We start from the raw sequence: 24003 nt of genomic DNA on the forward strand, positions 1-24003 counted from the left end.
AGGATCTGCCTGCCAGTTGCTGCCCAGGACCGGCCTGGGGGCACCTCACTCCTCTGCTGGGGCTCCTACCTGATGTACCACCAGCCCTCCAAATTCTTCCGGATCACCTCCACGGTGACTCCCTTCTCAAAGCCAATCTCGTCCTTGCTTTGGCTGGCGTAAGGCTGCACTGTGACGTACTTCTCCTCTGTGGGTGGTGGGTGAAGCAACAAAGCATGATTATTTGAGGACAGGGTACAGGTCCTTCTCCCCGTCTCCCTTTTCCCCCTGGCCTGGCCTCACTTAGTTGGTGCCTGGAGTGTGCTGGGTCAGCCTCTGGCTTTTCCAGAAAAGGGAGGAGAAGGGACCCGGCCTCACAGCTGCACCCTCAGGTGGCCCTGCAAGGCCCAGGCAGCACAGAGCTGGCTCTCCCAGCCTCCCAGTCCCATAATTTCAGCCAGGGTGCAGGGGCCTGGAGTCCTCAGGGCCCCCAAAAGTCCCTGGACTGAGGACAGGGCCACGAGGAACCTGGCCCTCATGGGGCCTGAGTTAGGGAGTCTGAGAACAAACCTGGATGTCCCCTCAATGTCCAGAGGTCCCTCAGCAAGCCCTCTCCTTCCTGAACATGCCATCCGTGCCCCAGGCCTGCTCTCCCAGCCCTCTGTCAGCCTTGAACCCCTCCTCTGTCCAGCCTTCCCACAGCTCCAGGGGCACCTCAGTACCCCTGATGACTCAGCTGATCACCCGGTCCCGTCACTCCCCCAAGGGGACCCGATGGGTGTGCTTATGTGTCTTGTTAAGGGTCCCGTGGCCACATGAGCAGCGGCCATGTTGAGAGCAGCACAGTCAGGCAGAGCCCCGAGCTGGCTAAGATGACCTCACCACTTGGCAGAACCCCACTGGGAGCTGCCTGCCCCGGGCTCCCAATAGCACTGCACCCCCTGCTTGGGGCTCCCTAGGAACTGGGAGAGGGGCACCTTGTGGAGGCTGAGGCGGAGCATGGCGGGTAGATGTGGGGAGGCTGGGCAATTCATGTCTTCCTGGATTCCCTAGGGCCTCTCTCCTGGCAGGGCCCCTGTGTCTCCAGAGAAGTCCTTGCTCAGGCTTCCAGGGAGGTGCTGGGGACAGGGAGACCCACCGCTGGCAGGGCAAGGACACCCTGCCTTCAGGGGGAGAGCCTCCCGAGAGGAAGGGCTGGGGAGGGAACACACAGCCCCACCCTCACCCTCACGAGAGAGAGACAGAGTGGCAGAGATAGACGAGGACACCGACCCGCAGAATACCCTTCGGGAGGCTCACGCTGAACCTGTGCTGTCCTCTCAGACCTGGATTCTCCCTGGGGGCTGAGAGTGCCTGAAACACAGGAGGTGCTCCACAGGGACTATGGAGTACACCGAGGAGGGGACTGGTGGGCCGAGCTCGGGCAGGATGCTGACACAGAGTGGCTGGCTCTGACACAGCTGCCCCTCACCCCCTCAGCTGGACCGTGACGGGCGGCCGGCTCGAGCCTCTGGCAGCAGTGGAGGAGGGGGCAGCTGCCACCCTAACCCCTGGCTCAGGGGGGTTATCTGTTCATTCTGCCCTAGATTATTGGGGTCCTGTCTGCAGCCCTGTGCTGGTGGAGACAGCAGCTCCCTTTGGGGTGGAGGCAGCTATCCTGCCCGGCTGCAAGGACAGAGCTGGCAGGTCACTGGCCGAATCTGAAAGGCTGACAAGGGGCCAGAGGTAGGCGATGCCCGCCCCACCAAGGAGCCTCCATAGTTCTGCGTGCTCTTTTTAACTGCAAGCGTTTCTCAGCATCGACTCGCTCCTAGAAGCTTTCAGATTCCAATCCAGCCGTGCTAAGGAGAGCCGCCAAGACCGCCTGAGAACCTAGTCCGGCCAGATTCTGACTTGGGCCTTTGAGAAGTTCCCTGTTGTACAGTCCAGACCCCTGCGCTCCCACCCATTCCTGGTCTTGCTCCATTTTCCAGTGGGACACCGTAAATCCTGGCTCAGGAGGTGGGATCCAGGGTCCTGAGGTTGGGGGTGAGCCGAGGCCTGGCCTCCACATTTTGCCTTTGCTCAGTTGGGCTATTTTTAAAAGGCTGTGGTTCATGCAGGAAGCCATCATTACAGTTTCCCTAGGCAAAGCTCCTTTTGCAGAGAAAAATTACAGCTCTTCTCTTGGGCAGATGAGAGGAGCCCTGCCCTGCTGCAAGGCAGAGGACAGGCCGACACCGTGTCATGGGGGGCCAGGCTCCAGCACCAGCCCCCTCAGCCTGTGTGCTGAGGACAGAGCTCTGAGGGCCAGGTCAGAGTCCTGCTTTCCCCGGCTGCTCCTGGGGTGGGCAGACCAGGGATGTCGGTATTACCCACGGAAGCTGAGCTGCTCCTGCACAAAACCCTCTTCATGGTGGCCCTGTGGCTAACATGAACACAGAGCGTTTATGCTCTCTGGGAACACATGGGAGTTTATGCTCCTGGAAGAGATCTGGCTGGCCCGGGGGCTTGTCCTGCCCCGTCACTAGAGGTTCCAGGAGGTGAGAATTCAGAGCCCTGATCCCAGGCAGGGCAACTCTTCCAACTGGTCTGTACAGGGGCTCTGTTTTCTGTCACATCTGGCTTGGATGATGAAAGTATGGGTTACACCTCTGAGTGGACACGCAGTCCATGGTCTCAGTTCTTTACTCCCAGGTTTCCCTGAGGCAGAGCAGAGCCAGTCCCTCCACTAAACAGGGGCCACAAATCCCACCGTAGGAGGCCAGACAGGAGGACGCCCAGACTGACAGAAATGACCTGGGGCGGGGGGAGATTGGGGGTGCGACTGAGTCACTTGCATTGGTTGGGATCTCTAGAAAAGAAGTCCCTTAGGAATCAAGTTGAGAGAAGGGGTCTGGGAGTTCTGGGGGGCACCTCTGGGTTTCTTGGAAGTGCTGAGGCTGTGGTCACTCTGATATGCCATCAAAGGTTGGTTGCCACCTCGCCCCAGGGAGGGCTGGCCAGGCTGCCCATGGGGTGGGTGGGTGGGAGGTGGACAGGCCTGTTCTGGTTTTGGAGGCAGGGGCTGGAGAGTCTTGCAGTTTCCAAACCACAGACGCCTCCTCCTTCCAAACACTTTCCCCTCCGTCAGCAGTCTCCCTGGCTCCCCTCCCGGCCCCCACAACTTACTCAACCCCGCTGCAAGAGGCCTTTTGATTCCAAAGGCCTGCTTGGCTGCGGGACTCAGGGAGTGGAGGCCCCGGGGAAGCACTGCTTTTCTCTTGTCTAGTTATGTACAGCCCACTGCCTGCTCCCCCCTCGGCAGCTCGGCTGTTCGCAGCGAAGCTTCTCCCAGCCAACTTTCTGCGTTTTCCTTGGCTGCCTGACTTAACTTAGCCCTAATTTAACTTAGGGCAAAGACCAGGAAATGATGTTGTTTCGGTCTCTCATTTGAGAGGGAGAAGTCGTGGGCCTGTATTTGCTTGCACATTTGCATATGCACGGGTAGCCACAGAATGAATGTATTCAGTTGGGTACTTGTGTCCACTTACATCATCGTGTGTTTGTGACTACGCTGCTGACATACTTGTGATATGTTATGACACGTGAGTGCATATGCGCTATACGTGTACTTGTGAGGTAGCTGCAGAGGAGTGCCCGTGATGTGGTAGTGTGGATAATGCATTTGTGACTGTAAAAATAATGCAATCGTGGAAGGGTCTACACGAGGCTGCCTAAGTGTGCATCTGTGAGTGGCCGTGCAGGGAACTGCAGGTCTGCAGGTGTGTAGGGGCTGGACGGGCAGTGTGCTGAGGCCCTCAGGTGGTGTGCTGGTGGCGGTCGTGCTTCACCGACTGAAGTGTCCGTGAGTCTATGTGGTTGTGGAGACAGAGGTGTGCTTGGGGTTCAGTGTGTGTTGGTGTGTGGAGTGGACACAGAGGGGATGGGGGAAGGTAAAAACCTTCCTCCCCGCGCTCTTTCCAGGCCAGTGTCCCACTCTCCTTTGCTGCTGAGGCTCAGGGCCGTGTCCCAGCCTGGCCCCCCACCTTCCTCCCTCTAGGGGGCCTTTGTTTCACATCCAGCCTGTTCTTTTTGCTTTGATGACTTGGCCCCCTGCCCTGTTCCAGCACCCAGGGTCCAACCCGTGCTCCACCCTCAGGACAAGCTGGGCTCCTCGCGGTCAGTGCTCTGACCTGATGCTGAGCCAGCCCCAGGAGAGTCCACGCTTGTTGCTAGTTGGGGCAGACACCAAAACCGAGTCTCACAGTCGTTCAGAAACAAGCCTTGGGGGTGGAGTGTGAGACCTGGGGCATCCCTGCTATTCTGGAAAAGCCAGTGCTCATGACATACCCTTCTAACCGTGCCGTCATTGTCTGGAACACGCCCTCCGCTCCCCTCGAGGCAGGAGACATGGGCCACCCACTGGCCTCGAGGCTCTGGAGATGTTTAGAGGTTTGTTCACAGGCCCACCCCTAATTTCCCTACCTCCCAAACTCCTGGTTGTCGGAAAGGCCCTAGACTGGCAAACATCTGGGTTCTCAGTCAGCCCGTGTGGCAGGCCAGGGTCCTCCCTGGAATCATCTTGATAAGGCTCAAGTCCCATTGGCCAGGGCTGGGGTGCTGGAGCCCCTGGCTGGACCTGCCCCACCCTTAGAGCTGGCGGGGGCTGTGCGCTTGGACCCATAGGGTCTAGACTTTGCTCCCTTCCAGTTTCCCTGGAACTGGAGGAGGTGGGGACGGCTCTGCCTCCTTCCTAGTCTGTCCCTAAACCACCGCCAGGTCGGCTTTGGCCGAGGAAACCCCTCCTTAGAGGAAGGAGGCAGGGAACAGCCGGGGGTGAGGGCAGGGACCAGGCAGGGACTCAAACCTGCTCAGTTCTCTTAATCTGCAGTTTCAGGGCCAACATGGCCCTTCTCAGAGTCCAGCTCCCCCACAATCCTGTATAAGTCCCACGACCCTGCCCCCAGGATGCTGGCCAGAGCCATCCCCAGTGTCACCCCGATTCCCAAGCAGCCCCTGCACCCTCCCAGGCCCCTCCCCGCCAGCTAGAGTAGGTAAGAGGACAGTCCGGCTGGTGAATCTAGGTGAGGAGGCCACGGGGCAGAGAGGAGCAGAGCCCAGAAAAGGAGGAGGAGCGTTAGTGAGAGAGAGAGAGAGGCAGCAGCTGGGGGGTGAGCAGAAGCTAGCTCCACGGTCACCTCGGCTGTGCTGCCTGTTGACCATCCCGCCCAGCGTCCACCGGCGATCCAGGCGCCGCAGATGGGCCTTGCGTCTCTTGGACACTGGTGTGGGAGATGGCGATGGAGCACGCGGCCGACGGGCACCGGCGGAGAGAATGGAGATGAGGATGAGATGGGATGGGAGGGGGGTGGAAGGAGGGGAGGTGTGTACCCCCAGGTCTTCACGTGCCTGGACCAAGCCCCAGTGGCACAGACAGGGCTAGATGGGCGCAGAACTGACCGCTGACATCACTGCTGCTGCTAAGTCACTTCCGTCGTGTCCGACTCTGTGCGACCCCATAGACGGAAGCCCACCAGGCTCCCCCGTCCCTGGGATTCTCCAGGCAAGAACACTGGAGTGGGTTGCCATTTTCTTCTCCAACTGACCGGTGACATCACTGGCAGGCAGCAGATAACCCAACCAAAGCCAAACTGTGTGGGTTATGCCCCTGAGCCTGGGAGGGGCTGAGACTTTAGAATCCCAGTACCTGAGAGGGGAAGAGGCTCCACGGCTCCAGCCCGGTGCAACGATGACCCTTGGAGGCAGCCCCGGAGGAAAACATGCCTCCCACGATCCCTGGGAATTGATGGCTCCCAGGAGCGTATGCCCCCACCTCCACCAGAGCTCACATCACTCTCCCATCCCCATCCACTCACTCAGCAAGTCCTGCTTGTGAACCTGCCACCGTGAGCCAGGCACCACATGCAGAAGGATAAATGTGCCCAGGTGAAGACTTGGGGTCCCTTCCCTGGGGGACTTACAATTATCACCATCCTGGGTGGGTCTGTCTTTGCTTTTTCAGTAATCCCCAGTGGATCAAATCTGCTGAGGGCTAAGTGTCCACATCTCTGCATCCCCAGGGCTCGGCAGGGGGCTGACCCCTCTGAAACGTTGCTGAGTGAAGCACAACACAGGAGGATGCCACAGGCCTGGATACATTCCTGTCCCACACGCTGCCCAGTGAATTTCAGACTGTGGGGGCCCTGCCTCCCAGAGGCTCACTGCTCCACACCCCTCCTATCCACACTGGTCCTCTGGCTGCTGTGGACCAGCTCGACATGTCCCCTTGCCTTCCTAGGGGGCGCCAGGTGGGTCAACTCCCCCCTCCTAACCCCAGGCACTGCAGGAGGAGGGAGCCAGGCTGCCCGGGTCTGGGGGAGGAAGGCTGGCAGCTAAGAATCAAACTGTCCAGACACACCCCAGCCACACCCCATCCAGGCCACCTGGGAAGTACTCGTTTTTCCAGAGGCAGGAGAATAGCCTGTTTGACCTGCTTCCTGGAAGTGGGAGGCCTGAGGGATGGATTCAGCCCAGGCTGCACAGCCCGCTTACCGCGTCACCGCGGCAGGCTGCCAGCCCTCTGTAAGCCTGTTTCCTCATCTGTCTTTGGGGTTGACATCATCTGCCCTGGTGGGAAGTGGACAAGGACCAAGGGGCTCAGTGGAAGAGAGATGAGGCCCTGGGTGAGGTCACACTGGGAAGAACCCGAACTGCTGACCTGCCGGGGTGTGTCCACCTGGTTTCTCTGTGGGAAGAGGAGCTTCCCTCAGCTAATGCCCAGCCTTGGGCCGCCTTAGCAATAAGTAACGTTCACCCAGTTTAAACCAGCTGCCAAGACCATCTCACAAAGGCCCCAGGTAGCCGGCACTCTATCCGCTCTAGAAATGGGAGGCCAGAGGCACAAGCACGGAACGTGAGCTGTTAGGGAAGCTCTGGTGGGATGAAGGGGTCCAATTTCTATCTGCAGGACCCAGGGGATCTATAATGGGGTGGCCACAGGGCCAGGGTAGAGATGGCCTGAGAAGGGACCAGGGTGGTGGGACCAGTGTAGAGACTGGTAGACACACCACAGCTGCTGGGCCTTGGGCTGGGGGACTGAGCCTTGAGCCCTTCTGTAGAGCTAGGGGTAGATGCCCACAATGTGATGATGGAATTCACAGCTGCCCAAATGTTGCCAGGGTACTGGCGCAAGATCCTATCAGAACCGATTATCAGAAGGTTCGCCTGGAGCATACATGTGTACACACACACACACACACACACACACCTGGAGCATACATGTGTACACACACACACACACAGACACACACACACACACGTCCTCTGAACGCAGAACCTGCACTGGCTCCCTGGTTCTAACTCCATTGAGGTCAGAAGTCTTTACAACCCACTACTGCTTGTTCTGTGCAAAGCACCCAATCTCTCTTCAAACCAGCTTGGCATCAGTGCCCATGCAACCTCTCAGGCTCTTTCCTGCCCACTTGTGTCCTGGTCCTCCAGCATCTCCCAGCGTCTCCACTCTGGCTCTCTTGCCATCGCCTTTTCAGGAGGGGCTCCAATTCCACACATGCTCTCTCCTACAATTGCTCATAAGCAAAATGCACCAGAGAGCGGCGTTCAGCATGGTGGGAAGACCACCAGCGGGGAGGCTGACCAGGGGCTCAAGCCTTATGAGGACAAACATGTATCTAGATCTCTCTAGGAAGCCTCAGTTCCTGCATTGGGAAAATGGACATGGTGACAGAACCCTCCCTACCCTGGTCCCCAGTTAAAAGTACCAGGGCAGAAACCGAGGAGTGAGTGAGGCCTCAGGTCACTCTAGGGATGGTTACTTCTGAAAAGCCCTGGGATGACCCCCAGGATGTGGAACTGGATAGGAGGTGAGTCCGAGTGACTGCAGACAAAACAGACGAGACCCAGCTCAGGGGCTGTGACCCGGCACCGCTGCAGTGATGAGAGGGAGGAGAGGCTCAGTCCCAGGGCTCGGGGAGCAGCCAGGAAGGACAAGCACCCGGACTGAACATGACGGCCCTGCCTGACGGGGCCAGGAACCTGTCACAGGGCAGACATGCACTGCAGGGGCTGTGGCACTGATCAACGGACTGAAACGCAGCGTTTACAGCAGAGGAAGGGCAGGGCTCCAACTGCCCAGTAACCGACATTCCGGGGAGGGACGAATAAGGAGCTGGCGCTGGGCGGGCTGCTTATTTTGGCCTGGGCAGTGTGGAGTGGGGGTGGGGAGGGGCAGGCCTGGAGGTGGCCTGAGCCCTGGGCAGCAGGCATCCATCACCCTGGCTCTCAGAGGTGCCCAACTGGACGATCCTCACTGACCGTTAGGGCAAGCATTCCTGCTGCCAGAACGAGGGAGGTTTGGAAGTCACCAGGAGAAGGCAGACTTGCTGGGCTCTGGCAGCCTGCTCTGGGGAATACCCAAGTCCACTGGACAGGCTGAGCAAGCCAGTGCTGGCTGCGGGGGAGGGGCGGGCTCTTGGAAATGCAACGGAGAAAACCCCAGAAAAACCTCTTGAGGCCAGAACTAATCAGGGAGGCTGACGGTGCAAGGGTTGAAGCCACCCCTGGGTTCCGGCAACACACAGAAACGACTCCCCGACCTGCCCACCATGTCTGCACCCTGGGCTGGGCTAACAGGCACCCGGAGGGGAGGCCTCCGAGCAGACAGTGAACAGCAGAAGTGGCATGCATGCGGCCCCTTTGGGGTCGTCCCTGCCACAGAGAGAACAGTGCGGGGTGGGGGAGGCAAAGGTGGATCTCGGGAGGGACCCCCAGAGGAATCTAGAGCTTCTGCGGGGAGAGGGAGCTGTAGGGGATGAGCCCTAAGACTGTTCTCCCCAGTCTCTGACCCAAAGTTGTCAAAACCTGAGACCCAGACTCTAGGAGAATCTCCAGTCTAGTTTGAGTCCCATGCAGGACCAGAGAGGACAGACCTGGATAGGAGGTGAGCTTGTGGGCTGGCCCCAGGGAGATGGGCTCCCAGGGGAAGTACGGGGACCATGATCCAATCTTTTTATTAGAGTTTCTGATGGTCTGAGGGAGAAGGGTGGGAAAGCTGTTATCATCACCCCACCCCTTGACCCTCAGGCCCTTACCTTCTCCAGTCTTGGAGGTGTTGATATCTGAGTCATCCCGAGTACCATTCTGGGCCTCCAGGTAGGTGGCAGGGACCCAGCCCTGCTCCTCAGAGGTGCTCACGAACCACCAGCCTGCAGCAGGGACGAGAGAGAGCGCAGCCATGAGAGTCAGTGGATGGCCGAGGTGGGGGGGACGAGGAGGTGGCCAGGACGAGGAGGGCAGAGCACAGAGCCACATGGCCCCGGGCACCAGCAAATGCCTGGCCGGCATCTAGCCTCCTGGAACCCAGGGTCCTGGCTCAGGAAGGAGAGACCAACACAGTCCCTGAGAAGAGGGGACCTGGGACCGCAATCCACCCACACACACACACGTGATACATCTGAAAATGAAATGGACACAAACGTGTGATACATTTGAAAGTGAAATTGACACAACGATATGCCCAACACACGAACGTCACCTCGCGGGAAAGGTCAAGGGGGCTCTAGCCAAACACAGAGACCATGTAGGGTCTTTAAGCCCACTAGGACCACCGGTGTGACCTGGAGTTTGACCATTTTCTCTGGTTTAGTGACACCTGGCGGTGAAAAGGCCTCACAGATATGTTCTCGTGGTCATTGCTCCCACTTGCGGGTCAGTGGGGATTTCACATCAGAGCTACTCACAGCTGCCTTCAGAGTGTTGACAACTCCATCACAGTAAGTGGGCACTGCACCCTCGAGTGACCCTTGATGGTCACGGCCAAGTGATAGCAGTACATTCATTTTCTTTCCCGATTGCTGGCTCATTCATGCATCACTCAGACAAAAGCTGAGTCAAATACTCCAAACTCTGAAGCCGTGGCACTCCACTAAATGTCTTTCGTTCCTTCCTAGGAGGTGCTTTTCACAGGAGCCTAGATCTGCCCGCCTCCCATTCTGATTCTTCCCTGCCTCCAAAGCCATTTGGCACCAACGTCCGTGACAGAGCTCACTCCCCATTTCCAAATCTGGACTGCAACCTGTCAAGAGACCCCAGGGCTCCTCCCTAGGCAGCACGCTGAGGCCCCATCACCGCCCACAGCAGTGAGCGGCCACCCAAGGAGGGGGCGCATGGGGACCTCCAGGCTCTCCCAGCCGGGCTTAGCACTGGGAGGAGGAGAAGGCTGCCTGGGGGCCGCCGTGACAACAGTGGGGAGGGGCAGAGGACAACGGTCCCACCCCTGCACGGGACCTCACACCCAGGGTCATCACCTAGGTCTTCAACTTCCAGCGCTCCGGGTCACAGGGCTGGGGTAGCACACAGCGTGTGGCCTAGTCTGGAAGGCCCACTGCACCCCACCCTTTCCAAGAAATTCCACAGCACTCTGCCTGCAGCTCTGCAAAGCTTATGAACCGCCATGACATCTGTATGACACTGTAACATCAGATACACGTCCTTGCACACTTGTCCACACCCACAGAATGTCCAGCACCGAGAGTGGACCCTAAATAGAACTAGGGACTCTGGGAGATTAGGATGTGTCCATGTAGGTCATCAGTTGTACCAAATGGACTACTCTGGTGGGGGATGTTGACGACAGGCAACGCAAGCAGGCTGCTTGCGTGTGGGGGGACAGGGGTATATGGGACCCCTCCCACTCCATTTTCCTTGACTTAAACTGCTCTAAAAACAAAACAAAGTCTTAAAAAAAAGGAAAAGAAAAAGTTTCAGACAAGGGTCTGGACTTCTGAGGCGCAGTCCTTAGCTGGGTCACTGCCCCAGGGAACTCAGGGTGGACGCCTTCATTCTCTCTCTCTGCCAGTTCAGGCCGAGTCCCTCATCCCTCATCCAAGGGGGATGAGTGTGGGCCGTGTGCACACTCCGGGCCTACCCACCTGGGCAGCACTGCCATCCTCCCTAAAGCCCTGGCCATAGCTGCGTGGTTGCTCGGGAGGCTGTGGTTGACAGACCCCAAAGCAGCCAGAAGGCATGGACTTGCAGGGGTCTCTGCCTGGGGTGGCTTCTCCCCTTCTCTCAGGCTGTGGGGGAACTTTCAGGAACCCCGACTGTCCCTGCCAATAGGCCCCAAGCCCAGTGTTCTTCCCCAGAGTCTGACTGGACATCACAGAGCTGCCCACCTCACAGATGTTCCCGCCCTATGGCTCTGCCTCCTTGACCACAGGAGTGGGCGCATCTGGCCAACTGTGTTCTGACGGGCCTGTCACCTCCCCAGATACTGTAACGGTTCATGGGCTACTCCAGGAACGGACATGGGTGCACTGGTGACCTGAACCCTAGGTCCTACATTAACCAGGAATCGCAGGGGTGTGGGGAAGAGATGTCCTGGGAGTTAAGTCAATAAAGCAAAATCAGGCAATGGAGAAAGTCAGTCCCGATGACCATCACTTGACCCTCGGGCACAGAGGTGCTAAAGCTAGTCCGCCCTGTTGGACGTTCTCATTATAGTGAGCCAGCGACCTTGCAGTGCTCTTCAATTGAGCCAGAATGGGTTTCACGCACACACTTAGTCAGCAGGGTTCAAAACAGAAGGTCCGCCATCACGACTCAAGTTTGGAGAACAAAACCCAAGCCCCCTTTAACCTCCAAGGGCCCAGAAAAACAGTCATCACAGTCCCCAGCTTGGAGTCATTTGGGGAGGGTCTGGAAGGCTGAGGCTCTCACATGCCTGCCCAGGTCCAGGTCCAAGGACAAAAGTTCATAGGCTTTGGTCACCACACCCTCCAGACCCTTATCAAACTGTGTCCAGGGAGATGAAAGACCAGTTCCAGCCCCCAGAGCCAAGCCAAGTCCCAGTAGGCCAAGGTAGTGCCCTGAAGGCCTAGCCTCAAAGGGAAGCCCTTCTTCCCAGAAGAGAACTCCCCAGGATGGGCTCAGGGATCTTACGGTAATCAGACAGAACAGGGAATGTGTCTGGAGTATACGTGCATCTCCTTGAGGATTTGCTGAGATCTCTCCATGCCCAGCCCCTCCCAGCCTCCTTTTCTATACCAAGGTGTGTCCATTGCCCACTCCACCGTCTAAAACCACCTACTTGCTGTCTCAGTGGCAGGATAGTCCCTCCTTTTCTGTGTGAGCCCATGGCTTCCCAGGAAAGCAAGGAACTTGGCGGTCTCCTGGATGGTTGGGCTGTCTTCTAAGCTTTCTATTTTGGGAATCTGGGCCCCAAAGGCATCCTCAGCAGAAGTGAAGGAGGGAAGCTCCGCCATGGGCGCCAGGAGGACTTGTGGGGGTTCCTCCATCAGTCTCTTCTGAGTTTGTCTGTGTTCTCACCTGTGAGTCTTTGAGCCTGCTGACCTCCTGCTGTCCTCTCTCCCAACGTCCCCCCATGGCAATTTCCAGACCAAAGCCCTGTGTGGACTTTTCTCATTGACTCTAAGGGCTTTATAGTCCCAGAATTTAGGGTTCTTTTCTGCTGGTGGCATTGTTTCCCCTCCTGCCTAACTTCACCCTTTGAGAATCTTCCATGTACTTTCTGCTCCCTCCCTTCCCCCCAGGAGCCAGGGATCTGGGATGGAGGGATGGATCTGGACATATCTGTGTAGAATATCTTCCCAGGACAGGGCAGAGCTGGCCTGCCTCCTACCTCTGCCTGGCATAAGCCTGGCACTCAGGGCAAGCTGGACAGGGATTTGTGAGGGGCTGAGCATGTGGCTGAGGTGCCCAGTGGGCAGGAAGGTGTGATGGTCTGTGCCTCACACTGCTGGGTGCCCCTGGGGTGTGCCAGGGCTGTCTGAGTCCTTTTGACCTCAAAACCTTTGCTGTACGCCAGGTTTCTGTGGAGCCTGGGCCACACTACTGGCAGACCATGATCATCTCACCCCAGGGCAGCAGCTGAGAGTACTATCCGCCTGCTGCCGCCCAGGACTTGGGGCTGAGACTCTCCTCCTCCTCACAGCTTTGAGGTCCTGCCAACCTTACCTGAGAACACTCCAGCCCTGACACATGCGGAGCTGGGCTGTGTGGCTCTGAGTCCCAGGTCCCTCCTGGAGCAGGCTCTGCAGAGAAGAGCCTGCCACTGGACAGGCTCAATCACCGCCCACGAAGCAGCGATGGACAGGCTGTCACCACCCAGGCAGGCATTGGCTGGACATGGGCAGGGGTGCCCACCCAGCTCCACACAGACCCCCCAGGAGCCCTGGCATGAGTCACACAGTTGGGCCTGTGGGGGCAGCTCCTTGGGCGTGTACCCACTGATGGCTGCTGGCAGGCCTCTCCCAGACGCCAGCAGCTGCAACCGGGGCCCCTGACCAAAGTCACTGTGTCTTCACCAAGGAGCAGTTAGAGCCCAAGTCACCCTGGATGCAGCCCAGCTGGCCAAGAGGGCTCAGGCGTTAGCCAGCCCGCGGGCATCCCTGGCTACCCTCTAGTGCACACCGTGCTCTCGTTCCTGCAGAGGCACACAGTGGGAGGCAGGCTATGCCCACACACACATGCGTGGGTGGGTACCTGTGTGCATGGAACAGAGGTGTGTCTACAAGTATCACGTGACGATTGTAGCCAGGTGCTGAGAAGAGCACGCCGTGTCAGGAGCTAACATTATATATGTCACTTGATTTAATCTTTAAGGACCCTGTGAAATAACTTACTGTCGTCACCATCCCCACTTCACAGATGTGGAAACTGAGGCAGAAGAGATCACAAGCAGGAGGAGGCAGAGTTGGACTCAAAACCAGGCACTCCGGCTTCAGGACCCACATTCTTCACCACCGCAGAAGCGGGTCAGGGGCACCTCTGTGCCATGCACAAGGGTAGAGGTGACTCCTTGACAATGAGTACCGCTGAACATGGATGCTCTACACGTGTGCTGCCTGAGAGTCTGTCCACATCGCTGAGTGTGTGCTTTCTGTTCATACACCATGAGTACAGTCTCAGGCCTGAGTGTCTATGTCTACACGCGAGGACCCTCTGGGGACAGAGGGTAATAACTGGGAGTCTGGAGTCAGAAAGACTCAAATTCAGCTGGAGTGCCTTATACTGAGATGCTCCGCAGCTGGGGCAAGAGGGGACTACCAAGTCCACTCTTTTGAATGGGAAACTGTGAACTGATGTCCAGGAGCCCTGAGAGAGGAGCACTCAGATGCTGGATGTTCAGAAGAAGGCTTCCTCCTGGGGTCCCCAGGCTAAGCCCCCAAGCTGGGGCAATCGGCTGGGACAATCATCTGAAAGAATCCTGAACTGGCCAAGCCCAAGCACTGCCTCACCCTGGCCTTTCCTTCTGTGAGGGCCACGTGTCTACAGTGCCAGAGAAGAATGGACTTCAGCCAGGCCGACCTACAGGCCAGGGCCCAGCCCTCTCCAGGAGGCAAAGGCCCAGAGGGAACAGCAATGTCACCTGTCACAGCAGCCGACCTGCTGGGTAGGACTCACTGAAGCCCACTTCACCATGCCCGGGAGTGGAGGGCAAGAGAAGGCAGAGCCTGGCAGGCCTGGCCAGCACCTCCAGCTCAGGGTGGGGCAGGGAGACCCTTGGCCCACATAGGAAAAAGCTTAGGTCCAGAAATCAGTCTCTCCCTCTGTCCAGGCTAAGCATAATTTTTAGTTTTTTAGCCAATTTCAAAGCCCCTTCAAACAGACTCTAATTGAGGCTTCCCAGGGCAGGCACTGGGGGAGGAATGGAAAGGGAGGGGGCAAGAAACTGAGAGTCGACAGATTCTCTCTCTCATTAAACACACACATACACACACAAGTCAGAGATGCAGACAGACAGAGGGAAGGGATGGCAGGACCTGGGCGACGGGTGAGGGACGGAGGCTTCAGCCTCTCTAGAAGGGACCTGAGCCTGGCCAAGGGGCAGCAGGAAGTGGCGGGCACCCCCAGGCCACTGCTGTCCCCAGGCCACAATGGTATCCTTAATGAGAGTGGATAATGAGCTCATTAGGGCCAGAGGAGGCCAGCTGCACACAATTAGGACATTAATAAAGCCTTCTGAGGTCACTCACAGCTCAGCCTGGGACAAAACAGCTGGTGGGGGCAGGGGACCCTGTTCCCTTCCTCTCCCTCTGAAACTCCTGTGTGTCCTTCAAGGTGCGGTCCTCCATGAGGTCTCCCCACCCTTCCCGTCCTGCTCACTCCTGGACTCGGTCCACAGGCACCTCTTATAGCCCCTCTTCTAAGACAGACCTCAGTTTGAATCCTGGCTTCACCACGTGGTCACTGGTGACCAGGAACAGGTCTGACCTCCTTAAGCCTTATCACACCAGGGCAGTACGAGCCACCTAGAGGGATGCCTGGCATCCTGTGGTGCCCTTGGTGTATCGGGGACACGTGGTGCACTCAACAACCAGCCTTTACTGAGCACCTGGTATGTGCCAGGCCCTGTTCCAGGCACGAGGATGCTACAGAGAACAACCTCACTCAGGATGCAGGCTCCCCTTCCCCATCTGCCCCTGCAGGGCACCCAGGATGGGTGCAAACACAAATTGTGCACTGGTGCTGTGGCCAGCAAGGGGACTTGCTGCCTCCCACCCGCCCTGGGTGCCCACGCAGAGGGGAGTGGGCGAGATGAGACAGGTGGGGCAGAGTCTGGAACACAGCAGCTTTTAGGTGACCTCTGAGCCTTGCCTTTCCCTTCCCTCCAGGTCTTTCACATGGTCTAACCCACAGCTGGCATCTGTGGAGTGCTGCTGCATGCCAGGCCTTCTCGGAGGGTTTCCACATCCACGGCAGGAGGGAGGTGATGGAGCTAGAAGCAAAGGCATGGTCCAGGCCTCACACACCTGCCTCCATTCTCTGCGTACACCTCGCCTCGGGCTCTGGCCCCCTCGTGAGACTGAAATGTCCGGGCACTCTCCTATTCTTTCCCTGGAGTGGTTTGGAGAAGAGAAGGAGGAATTTGGGGCTACTTGGTGGTAGATGGAGGGAGATGCTGAGGAGGAAGGGGGCTGAAGGGGGCCCGGCCAGGCACATTTCACCAGCCCTGCCCATCTGACCACACTACAACTGGCACGAGGCTGAGACCCAAGGGGCCACTCTGCCCTGATGCCCTTCCCCTGACCTTGGGGCAGATCTGAGCCTTCTACCTGAGAGCGAGCAGAGACGTGGGAAATGCAGGCCGTCCATGGCATGCTGTGCCTTTAAGAACAACGAAAGGCAGCCACCCTGGGCCAGGCCTCCCCTGGTCAGAAAGCTCTGTCACTGTGTCTGTTGCCAAAACACACTCCAGCTCTCAGCACGTGGCCTCCGCGGTCCGGTCCAAAGCAAACAGGAACGGGTGGGAGCCCTCCCTTCCAAGTCCCTCCCAGTGTACCCCCAAACCCCCTGCCTTCCTACCTGACCTATTCTTCTCATCCCACCTCTGACACACACCCCCCTCTCTGTTGCCTATGGCCTCCCCCTCCCCCAAAGGGAGCTCTCAGGCCACGAGGGCCCCAGAACCTTCCCTGGGCGCCTGAGGCCTGAATTCCAAGACCATTAGCACAGGCTGCTACGTCACTGTTTGGAAGGCTCTGTGGAGTCTGTGGCAAGAAGACAGCACGAGCTGGGCCACTGCCACCCCACCCCCAACCCTGCTCCAGCCTGCCCACCCCACTGGATGTGCCCAAAAGCCCAGCACTGGGTCTGGGCAGGCCAAGGGGGTGCACTCTAAAATGATGGGTAAAGAAGAACCACAACTCAAAGCAAGGGCTCTAGAATGAGGTTGCCTGGTTTCAGATCCCAGCTCCGCTGTTTACTAGCAATCACCTCGGTTTCCTCATCTGTAAAATGGACCTACAGTACACTTACATCTCACTGTGTTGGTGGATGAATAAATCTATGAAAAGCGTTCAGAACAGTGCCGGGTTCCTAGCAAGATGTATTGAAGAGTTATTACTAAAGTTTAAGTGCACACTATGGTGAATTTTAAAGAACTAAGACCTCAATGGCTGGTGTCATGGTGGGCAGGGAGGCAGGTGGTCTTAGGTGTCTGGAGTCTCATGGAAAGAGAGCCTCTTGGTGTCACTGTCATTTGGCCTTAACCTTAGAAAGTCTCTACTGAAGGTCTCGATCTGTGCTTGGCATGGGTTGGGGGCAGGGAGGGGGGCCCAGGCTGCCCCATGCCACAGACACAGTGCTGGCTGATGCATCATTTGAAGAAACTGTCGATACCAGAGATGAAACTGAGTACTCAGGAAGAACACTTAGAGGACAGAAGGCCTGAACTGAACCTCAGATTAAATCTGAAGGGAAGGAGCGGGGGGAAGATAGAAACCTGGTGGAAGGAACAGGACAGGCAGGCGATGCGAGTCCACGTGGCCCTCACCAGTAACGGTCACCATGCTTCACGGTGGGAATTTTTCCAGACAACAGTGCAAGGGGCAATTGCCTTCAACATCTCTGTCCTCCATCCACTCATGGAGCACTGCTGTGTGAGCCGTGGCCAGAGGTTCCTGAACAGAAGGTGGCTCAGGAGGACAGGAGATGCAAAAGGGCATTTTTCTAACATGATTATAAGCGATGCAGATGGTGGGTGAGACGTGGCTCTGCAGGGTGAGTGAGGCATTCAGATGGAGGGAGGGTGGGGCGAGAAAAACAGAGGAGGAGGGGGTGGACTTCTCAGAGCCAGCATGGAAAGGTTCCAGGCTCACAGGTGGACCCCTGAAGAAGGGCGCAGGACAGGAGAAGGGTATTTCCCCTGCTGCTCCAGGCGAGAGGCAGAATAAGAGAGAGGAGGCTTAGAGAGACTGAGGAGGGCGCAGACCTCGGGGCTCTCTGCAGAAGCGGTATGAAGGGCACCTGTCCGAGGCTCAGCCCCACGTGGAGATGGAGACGGCATAGACAGCTGCCCTCTGTGAGCTCTCAGCTGGCCGAGAACCTTCCAGGCCACTGTAAGCAACCTGGGAAGCCACGGAGCTGGGAGCAAGGCCAGAGGACACAGAGTCAGCCATGATCAACACTCAAAGCAGAAGGCAGATTCCAGAGTAGAGGCGACCTCAATGTGAGTCCTGACGAAGGGAAATCTGGGTTCCCTGATGGGTGGCTGGAGAGCAGTTCTGGGCATGACCAAGGCAGCGCTGAGCACAAACAACAGGAACGATGGGACCCAGACCACATGGGATTCTGATCAGATGTGAATGCTGGCCTAGAGGCTCTGGGATACGTCAGAGCTGAGCCACCGAGACCTTGGGGCTCTCATGGTCCTGCTGGAGGCCGCAGGGCTGCAGTAGTAGATTCACAGCTGATAGCTGACCCCAGAGGTGACATCCAGAGAGGATCTGACGGCTTACTGGTTACACCCACTGGGAACCTGTGCCATTGGATGTTTTAATCAGTCAGAGTATGAAGACAGAGGCTGTGTTGGCCGCACCGTCTCGTTTAGTAAAAGTGGTGCCAGGATCAGGAGCCAAAATGGATCTCAACAGATGGTAATGACAGGTCAAATCTGACAAGATGAAAAGTATTATAGTAAGTGGAGAGACGAAAGGACATGGCTTACAACAGCGGTCTTATAATTCACTATCTAAACTTTCTGGAGTACATGGGGGCGTTATTCATAATTATGCCAAATATTAGATGCCAACTGTGAGTGTCTTGGGCACTTGGGTTGTATGGGTCACCCTACTTGGCTGCAAGGAAGAGAAGGGTCCTGGAGTTTGGAATAGGGTGCACAGTACGCCTGTGAAATCGTAGGCTGCACGAGGATTAGGGAGCACCTGGACTGGGTGACTTCCCCGGATGCCTGGTTTACAAGGAGCAGTCCCGGACTGGTCCTCAGGCCTGACTCCTAGCACAGCATCCCCTCGGCTCAGTTTAAAAACGACTCTTTGTCGCTCCCTTTGCAGAAAGAGGCCAACACCGCCTGCTTTTTCCACTAGGTCCCCTTAATCTCCATCTGACAGATGAACCCGGAAACCAGTCCTTCCATCTGTTTCTCCTCCATTCTGTCGGTCTCCACTAAGCAGACCCAGCTCTCAGGAGAGTCATGCGCGTGGCTTTCTCCCTCTTGCCATACCCCGAGGAGGGGGCTAACAGGTAGGTTTCTGCCTCTGTCTCCAGGTAGCCTCTCCCTCACCCTCTCAGAGCCCACCAAGCTGACAGAGTTTTCTGGCACAAGATCTCATCTGAGGTCTTTGCCAGGAGAGAGTGACTTTGGATCAGCATTTCTCAAACCTCAGATATTTCCACACCACTGGCTGACTGTGGCCATATCCTAGAATTACGTATACTGTGGTTCACATAGTAAATATATATTTAAAGCAGTCCCCCCTCTTTTTTTAACTTCAAGAAAATAATTTGTTTAGGAAACTTCAGATTGCCACCATGAACAAACAATTAGGACCACTGGTCCCAACCATGAAATTACAGAGAACAAAACAAGAGAGCAAATTTGAGCTATGCTGGGACTGAAGAGGCCACATCTAGAGACTGCTTCCTTTTTGTTAGAGAGAGAGATTTATTAGAGAGAGTCAGAGCTGACCATTGAGCTGAGGTAAATCAGGCTTGTCAGAGAAACAAAACAAGGTAAGATGAAGGTTTTTTTTTTTTTCCCCCACCATGTGTTGTGGAACATACTACCTCTCTGTGCATGGTGATGTGTGGGTGACATTTCTAAGAAAAAGACTTTGGGCTAGAATGATACTTGGTCATCCAAAATGGCTGATGAAAGACAATGAAGTGTCCTCATCAGTGAGATGAGGATATTAGGCAGCATGGCCTTACCAGGGTTGTGCTGGGTAATCAAAAAGAAAGGAATAGGGGCCACCTAGCAACGTGTCTGGGCTGCAGTCCATGGGGTCGCTAAGAGTCAGACACGACTGAGCGACTTCACTTTCACTTTTCACTTTCATGCTTTGGAGAAGGAAATGGCAACCCACTCCAGTTTTCTTGCCTGGAGAATCCCAGGGATGGGGGAGCCTGGTGGGCTGCCGTCTATGGGGTCGCAGAGTCGGACACGACTGAAGCGACTTAGCAGCAGCAGCAGCAACGTGTCTGCTGTGTCTATGTGTATGTCCAACTTGGAGGAAAAAGCTGAGGGAACCCTCTGTATCTGTTACACCAGTCATTTCAAATATAAGGGGTTGTTCTTATTCTTTTAACTAGTTTACTCCAAGACGAAGTATACATGAGTGAGCTTGTATACTTCCCCCCTTTTCTCTCGTGGCTAAAAACAGAGACTTCTTGGTCCCAGAATTGAGTTGGTTTCAACTAAAAGCCTTAGATGGACAACCATCCCCTCCCTTCTAGCTGAGTTCAGCCCCTCTTGAACTGGCGCAAAAAATAAAAAACAGGGGCAATTTCAACTTTAAAGACTATGTCCATAAACAAGACGAACCCACTCCGCAATTTGTCTAGGGCTTTCCTCCCTCCAAACCCTGCTTCTTTAATTTCTGGGGAATTTTAAATAGAGGTCTTACAAAAACCCGCACCGCCTGACGTCAACAGCTCTCTGACAACGTGGATTCTTCCACGCGGTGTGGGGAGCAGCCACCACGAATGCTGATACTTTTCCAGGCTTCCTTCCCAGTTAGAATTCGGGAGCCACTGGTGTCGCCCTAGGAGACTGGGAGAAGAAAGGTACGGGGAGTGTCCTGCCTGGGGACCTGTAACTGTGTTTCCCAAACCTTGGGCATTACAAAGTAGCAGTGCGTGCCTCTCAGTCGCACAGCTGTGTCTGACTCTTTGCCTGCCAGGCTTCTCTGTCCATGGGTTTTCCTGGCAAGATTACTGGAGTGGATAGAAGGTCAGGGAATCTTCCTGACCCAGGAATAGAATATCTCTCCTGCATTGCAGGTGGATTCTTCTATTGCTGAGCCATGAGGGAAGCCCTATAAACAATCTGAATAACCCTTGTGCCACTGATTTTTTTAAAAAAAAACAAAGAATATGTTTCTGAAAACCATTTACTTATGTTACACTAAATGGAAAACTTGCATCCCTTGGCACAGATAGAACATAGCTGAAAAAATACAATGAAACAACAACGCTAAGGATTTCCAGCAAGATACTAAGGCACATTCTAGCCAACACACTGAGACTGGGGCTAGAATTTCCCTTGGTCAAACAAATAGCAGCAGCAAGTTTCAGCCACACAGAAGCCCCACCTGGAAACTTTCCTCAATGTGGAGTGAAATAACTGAAAGGAAATCACCTTCTCCTGATGGGATTCAATACCATTTAATGCTGGGTCTGCTGCTCACTTATAGGACCCACTCTCTGGGAAACACTGATCTTACAGAAGGAGCCTTGGGTTAAGGATATGCAGCCCCTTGATTTATATCCAAGCTTAGCCACTAGCAAGCTTTGTGGTCTTGTGCAAGTCACTCCTGGAGAAGGCAATGGCAACCCACTCCAGTCTCTTGCCTGGAAAATCCCATGGATGGAGGAGCCTGGTAGGCTGCAGTCTGTGGGGTCACTAAGGGTCGGACACGACCGAGCGACTTCACTTTCACTTTTCACTTTCCACTTTCACACACTGGAGAAGGAAATGGCAACCCACTCCAGTGTTCTTGCCTGGAGAATCCCAGGGATGGGGGAGCCTGGTGGGCTGCCGTCTATGGGGTCACACAGAGTTGGACACGACTGAAGTGACTCAGCAGCAGCAGCAAGTCACTCAGTTTCCTCTTCTGAAATACAGAAACAAAGGCTTCTGCCCTACTTAGCCTTGCATAGCTATGCTGAGGAAGAGATGGGGAAAATGCTTTGAAAAGTCTCTGGATTGTAGGGGGATGGGAGTGGAGGGGGTCATTATTCTGAGCAGGTTGAGGAACTTGATGGACTCCTAATTTCCTTCTGCTCCCGACTCCCAGATGCAACTCACTGCCCAGACTGGATGGTGGCCCATCCCTGTCTGCTAGAGAAAAGAATAGGAAAATGCCACTTGACAATATTCTTGCACAGTAAACCTTCCCAATAGCCATGTGGATTTCAAAATATTATCATCATTTTATAGATATGGGAATTGAGGGGCAAAACAGTTACATACAGCTATTCAGTGGCACAGTGGGGTCTGAACACAAGTCTTTCGTGCGGTCTAGAAGGAAAGGCACTCTATCGTGCTTCTTTGCGCACGCCCAGCAGGGCTCAGAAGCCCCAGATATGTTGGTCTTTCTGACCCATCACTGCCCAGGTCTCATCTCTCCAAACCATCGCCTTTGTGAAGTCCCTGTGACTCTCTGTGAGCTGGCCTTCTGCTCGCCTTCTCTCGTGTTCTCCCTGCACCCTGACCTTGGGTTTGGGTTGGCTGTCATGCCAGCTAGACCAAGAGCTCCTTGAGGACAAAGGCCACATCTTGCTCATCTTGGTATCCTGTCGAGCCCCTGCCTAGCTCAGTGTTTGACAAAGAAGGGACTTGGGGAGCAGCTGTTGAACACGAAATGCAGTAACAAGATGGGCACAAGGCTCCCTTCACCTTGCCTGGCTTCTCCCTCCACACTAGTCCCTCCTGCTTTCCTCAGCCTCAGTCTCTCTGAGTCCAGCTCCTGGGGTCAGCACTGGGCATCTGCTCTACAACTCCCATCCCTCTGGCCTGGCATCTTCTGCCAAACAGAGTCCAGTGCAGTTCTTCAGTCCCTGGGCAGTGTTCCTTCCTCTGGTCCCTTAAACTAGGGAGGTACCTCTGATTCACAGTTCACCTGGAGGGATTTGCCCACAGGGACCTGAGGCCAGGAGATTTCTGTTGCTTGTTGCATAACTTGCCCAGGATCACCCAGGAAGCTCATACCCCCACCCATGAACTCTCACAGTCTGCTGTGTGTGAGCACAGCACCTGATTGGGCCATTTTCATTTGGGCCTCTCCCCTCACAGGAATGGAAAAGCCAAGCTCAGGGAGGTCCCACAAGCACAGCACCAGGGACAAGCCCACGCCCTGGGTGAGGCTTCTGGAAGAATGCAGAGGGAATTCTATGAACCAACAGCCCCTTCAAATTCAAAGCAGTTTCATGGGCTGGCTGCAGGCCTCCACTGGGACTCTTGGAGCCATGGTGTCTCACACAGGGAACACACTGCCCTCTTCCACAGTGGACGCAACTCATGGGGGCACCTCTGGAAAGGGCAGCCCTAGAGCCTTGCTACATCCAACCCTCAGAGGATGGGTGGGGAATGCTACTCAGAGGAAACAGCTTCCTGTACATGGTGCTTCTGTCCCAGGGAATCGCAGGAGATTAACTAAGAGGCAGTAGAGTGTACAGGGAAGAAGCTAGCTATCTGAATTCTCTGGGTTTTCCTACCTGTGAAACAGAAGTCCTGCCACCTGTGCTTCACAGGGCAAGGGTGGTGACTACACAATGGAAGGTGTCTGGCTCACTGTTGATATACAGGAGGAGTTTTAACCATTCCTTTCTTGCCTTTCCCAGAGTTTCTGACATCAATGGTCTCCAAAAAGCAGAACTAGGTTTAAGTTGAGGTTGGAATACCCTGGGCATGGGATGACCATCCTGAGCCCTAGTTGTGTTTGTGTGATTTAGGAAGGTTCTCTCCTTGAGTCAGGCTTCCCAAGGGCTCAGTGGTAAAGAATCCACCTGCCAATGCAGGAGATGTGGGTTCGATCCCTGGGTCAGCAAGAGCCCCTGGAGGAGGAAATGGCAACCCACTCTAGTATTCCTGCCTGGAAAAATCCAATGGACAGAGGAGCCTGACAGGCTATAGTCTATGGGGTCACAAAGAGTCAGACACCACTGAGTGACTGAGAGTGTATACAAACACCATCTCCTTGAGCTTCTCCTACCTCAGGGCACCATCTTGCCTTCTTAGTTTCTAAGATATGAAGTCCAAGTACAGCTCCTATCCCAATCCAAGGAGAAAAGGCCACACCCCTAGTTCAGTTGCCCCAGAGGCTGCCTAGGGCCAGTTGTCTCATTCTAGTCTCACCAGTTACAATGATTGGTCAGTCAGTAGTGACTGACATCCATGGGCACCAATCAAGGAGATTTTCCATTTCTGCCCTGTCGCTCTCTGGTGCCTCAGCCCCCAACCCCTAAGGGGAGGAGTCTGCAGAGTTACCACCCTGCCTCCCTGTACACCAGCAGTCTCAGTCCCCTCCTTTCCCTTGAGACTGAAGGCTCCATGACTGGGGATCA

The 24003-nt window shown here is 55.6% G+C and overlaps 1 protein-coding gene across 4 annotated transcripts in view; it reads right to left on the reverse strand.

The window, feature by feature from the left end:
• The window catches only part of SH3PXD2A (SH3 and PX domains 2A), a 249549-nt gene that overhangs the window by 19210 nt on the left and 206336 nt on the right, over window positions 1-24003 (reverse strand). For all 4 annotated transcript variants that reach the window (XM_055424728.2, XM_055424729.2, XM_055424727.2 and 1 more), the window contains 3 exons: window positions 9048-9161; window positions 5139-5222; window positions 70-187 (listed from right to left, as the gene is read on the reverse strand). In XM_055424728.2, coding sequence (XP_055280703.2) covers window positions 70-187; window positions 5139-5222; window positions 9048-9161 — 316 coding nt within the window. The remainder of the gene's footprint in view (window positions 1-69; window positions 188-5138; window positions 5223-9047; window positions 9162-24003) is intronic.

The sequence above is a fragment of the Moschus berezovskii genome, chromosome 12 (genome assembly GCF_049115385.1).
Source record: "Moschus berezovskii isolate FMDL1 chromosome 12, NW_MosBer_1.0, whole genome shotgun sequence".
Lineage (NCBI taxonomy): Eukaryota > Metazoa > Chordata > Mammalia > Artiodactyla > Moschidae > Moschus > Moschus berezovskii.